At 49.2% G+C, this 9,440-nt stretch overlaps 1 protein-coding gene across 1 annotated transcript; it reads right to left on the bottom strand.

Moving 5' to 3' along the window:
* Positions 1 to 2,164: 2,164 nt before the first annotated feature.
* On the bottom strand, positions 2,165 to 9,440 carry LOC102841762 (keratin, type II microfibrillar, component 7C-like). The gene is made up of 9 exons (XM_006870012.1): positions 9,022 to 9,440; positions 6,837 to 7,045; positions 5,364 to 5,424; positions 5,161 to 5,256; positions 4,432 to 4,596; positions 4,038 to 4,163; positions 3,567 to 3,787; positions 2,815 to 2,846; positions 2,165 to 2,352 (listed from the first exon to the last, which is right to left on the bottom strand). Exons 1-9 carry the CDS (start codon positions 9,382 to 9,384, stop codon positions 2,165 to 2,167), a joined length of 1,461 nt encoding a protein of 486 aa, XP_006870074.1. The 5' UTR covers positions 9,385 to 9,440.

Here is a 9,440-nt window from a genome sequence, read left to right as displayed (position 1 = left end):
GTCAATTCCAACTTGGGGTTTCTGAGACCATAAATCTTTATGGAGTCAGGAACGAACCCTCATATTACTCCCATGTAGTGACTGGTAGGGTTGAACTACCAACCTTGGCTTAGCAGCCCTATGCTTAATCCACATCACCACCAGGGTTCCTTACCTATAGAGCAGGAGACTGTGATTCAAAAGTTCCTCTTGTTTCTGGAATTCTCCATCTATTTGTGATAGTTCATACTGTTGTATGTTGCTACTTGGACAATTGTATTGGTGATCTTGATAAAGGAGAATTGAGTTGAGAGGATGGGAAACAATGAGTTAAACTAGGACATCTGCTGAGGCTGAAGGATCTCTAGGACTCCCAAATGGAGATGCCTTGTAAGAACTGGGGCATGTGGATCTGAAGCTGAGGAATGCAGTTAGGGTTAGAGGAGAGTCATCAACTGTGAAGTTCAGTGGGAGGGTATTGTCTAGGGAGGGTATTATCCAAGGTGGTGATCTAAGTTCAAGAGAGTGATGTGGTTGCCCAAAGAGAGTATGCAGAAATGTAAGAGAAGGACTCTGAGGATTATTGTTTGGGGGCAAGGTGTTTGAGGGAAGGGCATGAGCCTGGGAGCACTTTTGTCTGGGAGGAGCTGACAAGAAGATAAGAGGCCTCAAACTCAAGGTCGGTACTCCAGAGGGCAAGCAGGTGAAGAGGAGCAGACAGAACTTTGACGTGGAGTCTAGATGGTCCTAAGAGCCTAGAGATTTGGGGGGGAAGGGGGGGGTGAAGGAGGTAGAGTTCTCCTAGCAAAGCTTGTTAAGAAGGATAGGGAAGGTCAGGGCCTGGAGGAAGGATGGTCAGCAATGGGGCCGGGGCAGGGCAAAAGAGAGGAATTAAGAGAACCAGTGAGAAGGAAATGGGCTGCACAAGTTGCAGGCTGGGAGCCTCAGAAAGACTGCTTCAAGCCTCATTCTTCAAGATTATGGTTAGGGGTTTCATAGAGTCTTCCTCCCAGACATTCTGAGCAGAGGACAGGAGGCATTGAGCCATGACAAGATCTTAGTGTTGGGATTGGAGCTCTGAAGGACCTGGAGTTGAGGACAGTGAGTTGGTTTGTTGGTTGGTTATGTGCTGTGGAGTTGGTTCTGACTCATAGTGACCCTGTATAGGGTTTCGAGGTAGTACATTTTTAAGGGAGCAGAAAGCAACTGGTAGTTTTGAGCTGCTGACCTTGAGGTTAGCAGCACAACTCGTAACTTTTCCATTACCAGAGGACAGTGTGTTGGGGAAAGTAAAATGAGATCCTCTTCCCAGCTGCAGGGAAGACTGTCCCGGGTACTGAAAAGTTGTGTGTGTATGAGGGAAAACCGGGGTTGGCAAGGGCCTCAAGGGTCTCACCACTCCTTGCTGATGGGCCCCATAGGGAGGACAATGGGAATGGGGCAAGCTGGGGTCTGGATTGACACAGGTCCTCAGTTTAGTGTGAGTGTTGACACTGCGAGTGTTGCTGCTATGGTATATGTGTGGTGATAGGGGACATGCTGGGGACACAGTGAAGGTGTGCCAAGGAAAGAAAGTGGTGAATATGGGGGAGGAGTGAAAACCAAATACACATACACACACACACACTACCTTTCCCTGGATTCTGTGGTGTCCCTCTGCTTCCCTTCAGAGCCAGTTGGAAGAACACAGCCCTAAGCTACCTCAGAGGGACAGGTGTGACTGAAGTGGAACGTAATGTGAGCACAGTCAGTATCGCCTGGTCAGTATGAGGCTGTTTGGTGACAGGCCAGAATAACATTAGTTCTCAGGTCATTTCACTAGGCTGGGGTGCTCATTAGTTGGTGGACATGGCTCACTCTCAGAAAGCAAAACATTGCAACACAGAAAGTAGGTTACCCAGTTTATTGGAAAAATGGGAGACAAGAGGCCAGGGAACCATGAGAGGCAGTTTGGCAGTGGTCCTTCCATGGAAGAAAAGCCCTTCTCCCTGGGAGGATCACAGGCCAAGATAGGGGAAGGGATGGGCCCATTCCTAGGCAATGATTGCTGGGAATGAGCTGGGTGGCGGCCGTATTCTCAGAACACGAGGCAGAAAGCTACCGATGCACCACTGTTCTCAGCTGGGGTGGGGCAGTGGCACATCTGGCAGGCAGAAAGGGTTTCCCTGGCTCTCTCTTGAGGTGCTTAACACCTCCCCATTCCACAGGAGCCTCCTCCAAAGGTGGTGTTGAGCTGACCACAGGGCGCACACATTCCCGTGCTCACTGCCAGGTTACCACTGCAGGGGGCGCTGCAGGCACTTCCTGTCACCGGTCGGGATCCGGACACACAAAGGTCCCCACAGACAACTCCACCCCGGGAGCTGCTGACACCTAAGGACAAGAGCAGGGTCAGGGGACCTGGCTGATGACCACTTCCAAGTCATATTCCTTTGGTCCTCCAAGGAATGACTCAGGGGCCTTTAGGTCTAGTTCTGAAGGCACAGAAGGAATCCTGTCCTGGGAGCCAGGAGACCTGGTTGTGTTTTGTGACATTGGGCAAGTCCCTTCCCCTTTCTGAGCCTCCACTTTATGAGGTGGGGTTGTACTGAGTGACATCTAAAGTTCCTTCTTGCAGTTACATTTTATTATTCTTTCTCCTTCCTGAAACCCATTATGTTGTGAGTTTCTTCTTGCAAGCTAATCTCAGTGCTTAGCAATGCATGGCCAACCTACTCGTCTATACTGGAGGAATTACTGGGGACACTCCTCCCAGTGTCTCTATATACTCATAACCAGGGAATCTTTGTTGCTCTCCCACCTAAGGTTTTCCTTTTTAGGGCTCGTGATACTTACAGACATTCACAGCACCAACGCCTTCACACAGCCTAAGTAGAAAAAGGTGAGGAAGGGGAAAAGAAAACAGGTCAGAATGAGATTCTCAGATTTTCTGTTTTTGTTGCCTTTAAGTGCTGTTGAGTTGGTTCTGATTCACAGCGACCCTGTATAGGATTTCTGAGGAGCAGTTGGTGAGTTTGAAATGCTGACCTTTTGATCCAGTGTTTATCCTACAGTGCTACACCAGGGCTGCCAGATTTCCTCTAGGCACTGAAAAGGATCATCTCAGGGCTATTGCTGGAGTATGTTTATGCTATGCCAGTACACATTATTTGGCAAGCAGAGTAGAGGCTAGATTTCAACTCTTACTTGGCCCTTACCTGGCAGATTTTGGGCAATGCCTAGCTTGAACATCTGTACCTGGTAGCTTTAGGGAGATGGTTCTTTTGGGAAGTCATGAGGCCAGGGTCAGAGTTTGGCTAGGAACTCTACCCTAGGGCAGGATGGTCTCTTAGAAACCAGGTTGTGGAAGAGTGAGCATTTTTTAGAAGTAGGCTGTCTAGGTCCTAATGCTGGCAGGGCATAATCTCTGTGACTATGGATATCATAGGACACTGACATCTGAAGTCCAGTCTTCTGAGAAGTACACCCAAAAAGCTAAGAACCTAGTGTGGGGACAGTCCTTGGGACTAAGTTTGGGATAGAGAAGATTCAAAGGTGGGTGGGTTTATGCAAAGTGGAGTTCTTAGATCGGCTGGGTTGGGCCCCACCTGTACTCCTCGCCCTCCAGCAGGCGCCGGTAGGTGGCGATCTCAATGTCCAGGCCCAGCTTGGAGTTCATCACCTCCTGGTATTCCTTGAGCAGGCAGGCCATGTCCTGCTTAGCCTTCTGCAGGGCCTCCTCCAGCCCAGCCAGCTTGCAGCGGGCATCACTGAGGGCTGCCTCACCCTGCTGCTCAGACTGGGTCACTGCGGCCTCCAGCTTGGAATTCTGGGGTAGAAGAGAACAAGATGGCTTATGGTTCCTGGGTCTCCCTGTCCATTTCCTGGATTTGCTCAATTTCTACCACCCAGCTGGGAACAAACCTCCCAGGACATGCCCTTCTCTCCTTCCTCTCTTGGGTCTCTCTGAGTGGCCACAACCAGAGGGTCCAGTCATATAAATGGACTGGTGAATGAATGGGGAGATTGTACAGGTACTGATTGTCTGATGACTAGCCCTGGAAGGGGCTGACCCATACCTGGCACTTGGCATTCTCCACCTCAGCCGTTAGCCTCTGGACCATGCGGTTGAGCTCGTTGATCTCCTCCTTGGTGCGGCGCAGGGTCTCCCCGTGCCGGATCACTGTGGCCTTCATCTCCTCGCACTGTGGGAGGGAGAAGGGAAGCCCATCAGGATAGCAGGAATGGTGGTGCAGATTGTCCAGGGCTCAGTCTGCACAGCCTCACATGGCAGTTCTGATTGTGCCTCCCCAAGGAGAGCTGTCTGTCCTCCCTTTATACATCCTTAAGGGAGGACCCTCCGCACTGTCTAGTGCATCAGAATCCCCACACAAAAGAAGACTTTTCTACTACTATATGCCTTGCATCCTTCCACTGCCATGTCTGGGAAACAAGTATCCCTGAGTCACTCACCTTGCTGCGGTACCAGGACTCAGCCTCAGCCCGGCTGCGGCTGGCGATGTCGTCATACTGAGCCTTGATCTCAGCGATGACGCAATCCATGTTCAGATCTCTGCTGTTGTCCATCTTCACCACAACCGAGGTGTCTGAGATGTGGGAGTGGAGAACGCGAATCTCCTATAGGAAGGTAAGGAATAAAGAAGGACAACCATTTCATCTGGACTTTTTCTAATCCACAGTCACTCTTGGCCTCCAGCTATGCCTGCCTTTACTTATCTGGAGCCAACTTTTCATAGTTGGAGAAGGTCCTTGATGAAACTACTTAAGTTTCAACACAAATAAGAAAACCACCTTAGAGGAAAACACTCTCCAATTGCTTGTTTCTGGAATCACTTAGGCTGCTTCCCTCCAGCTGGCATGCCCTAGGATGTTCCCAAGGGACCCACACTGCTGAGACCAATTGCTAGAGAAGGCCCTGGGCAAGAGCAAGTGAATTTGGGCTTTGTCTGATGCTTGGCTTGACCTATGTGTCTGTGGCCCCATTGGTTCAGGGAAAGGACACTGGCTAATTTCACTCATTTTAACTGTTTAGTTTTTCATTCCTCCACCTCCCTTATCCTTTCTTCTCCATGCCCTTTCTAATGCTCCAGTTCTGAACCTGGATTCATATGTCAGCAGGCCTCCTTCATGTCCATGGGGAACTGAGCAGGAGTGGGGAACCAAGGTTGAGGGCCCTCTCACCTCCTCATACAGTCGCCTCAAGAAGTCTATCTCCTGGGTCAGGGCCTCTGCATTGGCCTCCAGGTCTGCCTTTCGGAGGTATGCACAGTCCACCTCCTGTATGGGGAACAAGGGACCATCAGGTGGACTATCCTCAAGGTCCTCTGAGGACAGGGCCACAGAGTGGCAAGGCAGAGAGGACAGTCAGGGACCCAGGCACTTACCTTCTTTAGAGCCACAAACTCGTTCTCAGCTGTGGCCCGAAGGGCAACTTCTTCTTCATACCTGAGGTAGTGGGGGAGAACAGGACCTTGTCTGAGCAGCTCTTGGCCATGAAGCAGTCATGCAAAAAAGCCCGATTCCTAGACCTACATTTGCTCCATCCCCTGTCTCCATATGAAATGGTCAGGATCAAGGAGAAATCAGGCTGCAAGTACCCACTCCTTTGAGCATCTCTGAGCTTTGTGGTGGGGGTGGGATGGGGTGGAGTAAGGGTCTGGAAGTTGTATATGTGTTTGTTTGTGTGTGTGTGTTTAAAGAGCAGGAGATGGCTGTTTTTCTCATTCACGTTTCTATTATCCTTCCCTCTCACTCTCTTCTTATCCCCATTTTCTGACATTCCCCTTTTAGGCTCATCTTGGAGAAGTCTCTTCAGCCACTTCCTCCTGCCCTTTAGGGAGGCTAGCTCAGTGAAAGGGGAAGGGGGCACACTGGGCCATGGCTGAGCAGTGCTGGCAGAAGTTGGTACCCATTAGAAACTGAATTTGGAACACCAGTGTGTACCCTGCATACATTATGGCACACTTTGTAATTAAAAACCTCTCTGTAACTGTAAACCTCACACAGGCAGGGACTATGTCAATGGCTCAGCCCATGATCCCTAACACTCAGCCCAATGTCTGAACAGCACTTGGTAGGTACTCAGTAAATGTTGGTTGAATGAAGGAGTAAAATGAAGAAGAATGCCTAAGACTTTGAGAGCTGACCTTGAACGACCTAAACCAAACCAAATCAAAAGTCTAACTTTGCCACTAAGTCCATTCTGAATCATTAGTGACCCTCTAGGACATGGGAGTCCTGGTGTGGCGCTGTGGGTTAATGCACCAGACTGCAAAGCCATTTGAATTGCAAGGTCGGCAGTTCAAGCTCACCAGCTGCTCCTCGGAAACTCTAATACAGGGTCTCTATGGGTCAGAACCGACTCGATGGCACTTCACCACCACAACAAGAAGGACAAGGTAGTAATACCCCCAGGGTTTCTTACAAAACTGTGGTTTTTATGGGAGCATACTGCCAGATCTTTCTCTCACCATGTGGCTGATCAATTGCACCCTTGTACCTTTCAGACAACAATAATAACCTTTCAGTTAGTAGCCAAGCACTTAACCACTGTGCCACTAGGATGACTTTCAAAGGGACCAAGGAATAGTTATTCTTTTGAGGTCTAAAGTGAAGAGTCTGGTAGATTAAGAATGCTAGTGTGTCATTTCTCTGATGTGCTGGTAGGGAGAGGAGATGAACTCCCATCATTCAGAAGGTTGGGACCCACCCAAGTGACCCTGGTGCCTTGAGGAACAGCTAAGAGTAAAGGTTCTCCCTATTCTCAGAGACCTCAGCCACAGGACTAACATAACACCCCTGTGCATTGGAGTCTGAGGACTCTGAGCCCTTTCCTGGGTTCCCATTGCTGTACTCACTTCTTCTTGTAGCCCTCCAGCACCTCTTGCACGTGGTTGAGCTCTGAGGCCAGTCTCCCGCTGTCGGCCTCCACACACTCAGCCTCGCGCCTCAGGGTCTCGATGTAGCCCTCAAACAGGGGTTCCAGGTTGCTCTCGCAGCACTTGCGGTTCTGGTAGTACTGCCACTTGGTCTCCAGCAGTTTGTTCTGCTGCTCCAGGAAGCGCACCTGCCACAGAGAGACAGAGCCTGAGTATCTCTACTTGTAGGATCAGAGTCAAGAGGAAGGCCCAGCACCAGGACCTGTGACTCCCAACTTGCTACCCAGAATCTAGCCTGGAGAGTGTTAAACCATCTAGCTAAAAAACCACACTGGGGCTTAATAATGTTACTCCCTGGAAGTCTTCCCAAAGAGCTGATATCAATCTTTTGTACAGCAGTTTACACTGAGTCAGGAAAGGCACAGGAAACCACATATTTGAGTCCAGACTCAATAGCTGCTTGTTAACAAAGTACCTATGGGGAAACCACTTTATTTCTCGGTAAAGTGGGGAGAATAATGTCCACCTCACTTTGTTACCAGGCTGATTATATAAGCCACTGTATGGAAAGGCACCTAACTCGCTGAATCGCTTTTTAAGAACCTCAATCCAACTGTTACTGACAGCATGAATGAACAGGTCAACCTTTGTAGAAAGGCAGACTGTAAAAACTGAAAAATTAAGTAACACCAATTATTTAACCCCTACAGCAACAATGCAATTAGAATAATGATTACCCGGATGTTACAGCAAAAATGTCCTGTGCTCCATTCTCCTAATTTTAAAGAGGACACAGAGGCTGTGGGAGTTTACTTAATGGCAGAGGAAGATCCAACTCTGATCTTTTGCCCCACAAGGAGTTCTTCTCTCACTAAGAGTAATAATCATAGACTATTGATTTCATATCTATTACCCTGCTGTATGGTTGGCCTAGAAGTCTCCACCCTGACCCCTTTGTTTGATGACTTTGTCATATCCCTAGTGAGTCCTTTCTTATGCTATCCTTGGTCTCTCATGCTGTTCAGAGTTTCAGAAAATTCTTTCATTTGTTTTCCCTCCAGGAGGGTATCGCTATAACAAGTTTAACTCTGATATCTCTCCCAGCTCCAGAACTGTCTCCAAATCTAAGTCTCCTCTCCCAGCCCCTCATACCACTGCCACAGTGGTAGCAGTCTGGATTTGGAACAGAAGGCAGTTGCAGATTCCCACTGAATATAGGCATCTGTAAGTATTTTCAACTGTATCCATACCATGTACTGCCTCATGAGGTTCCTGAGAATGAGGACTGTGTGTTTTGCTCATGCCTGGGTCCTGAGCCCCCAGTACAGTATTTTGGACAAAGCAGGTTGGCTGCTCTGCCACATTCTGTGACCAAGTAAATACATGGTTTGAAATAGCTCTGGTCAGACTGCAAAGTCATTTGAACTGTAAGGTCAGTGGTTCAAGCTCACCAGCTGCTTCTTGGAAACCCTATACAGGGTCGTTATGGGTCGGAATCTACTCAATGGCACTTAACAACAACATCCAGATCCATGAGACTTCATAGTCTTCCAGGATCACATAGTGTGCTCTGCCCTCGGCATAAGGGATACCTCCTTGTCATGTTGTTGTTGTTAAATACTGTGGAGTTGGTTCTGACTCATAGTGACCCTGCACAGGGTTTCCAAGGCTGTAAATCTTTACAGGAGCAGAAAGCCTCATCTTTCTCCCACGGAACAGCTAGCTGATAGTTTCGAACTGTCGACCTTGAGGTTAGCAGCCCGATTCCTAACCACTATGCTACTAGAGCTCTTTCCTCCTTGTCATGAAAGCAGTTAATTAGCTTCAAATGCATTTAACACCTACATGATGATCCTCTGTTCAAGAGCGTTTCCCTACCATGTTCAAGCCAATAAGGCTATCTCCCAGCTCTAAAGACAATAGTTTTGTTCTTGGTTCTATTTATGTTTTTTTTTTTTGAAAGTTTGGCTCCCCTCCTCAGGGTAGGAGTTCCTGATACTACTCTTATTATTATGTCTTTGTTTGTAGCTTCCTGTGTCTATGACTGCTTCTCTTTTGGATTAGGAGCGTTCATGGGCAAATGCCTGCTGTCTCCCCCATCATGGTCCTGTCCTGGCTAGGCACATGCTAGGAATTCAGGAAGAGTATGATGGAGCTCACTCACCTTGTCGATGAAGGCAGCAAATCTGCTGTTGAGACACTTGATCTGCTCCTTCTCCTCATGCTTCACACACTGCGCATTGGGGTCGATCTCCAGGTTGAGGGGTGTAAGCAGACTCTCGTTGACAGACACGGAGGTGATGCAGGGGGGGCTGGGCCCGCACACACCGCCAGAGCGGTAACCGAAGCTGCGTCCGCAGGAGCCAGAGCGGAAGCCTCCGCAGATGCTGCGGCTGCCGAAGCCACCGGTGAGCCCGCGGTAGCAGGAGATGCCACGGTAGGGGGCGGCGGTGATGCAGCAGCGGCCTGGCCGGGGCCCACAGGCTGAGACACAGCTGAAAGCGCGGCCACCGAATCCACAGGTCATGATGGAGGTTGAGTTATCTGAGCAGTGGAGGAGATGCTGGCAGAAGTGGAAGCCAA

This window comes from Chrysochloris asiatica, unplaced genomic scaffold (genome assembly GCF_000296735.1).
Source record: "Chrysochloris asiatica unplaced genomic scaffold, ChrAsi1.0 scaffold00138, whole genome shotgun sequence".
Classification (NCBI taxonomy): domain Eukaryota; kingdom Metazoa; phylum Chordata; class Mammalia; order Afrosoricida; family Chrysochloridae; genus Chrysochloris; species Chrysochloris asiatica.
Note: the sequence above shows the minus strand (reverse complement) of the source record. Positions and strands in the feature narration are given on the sequence as shown.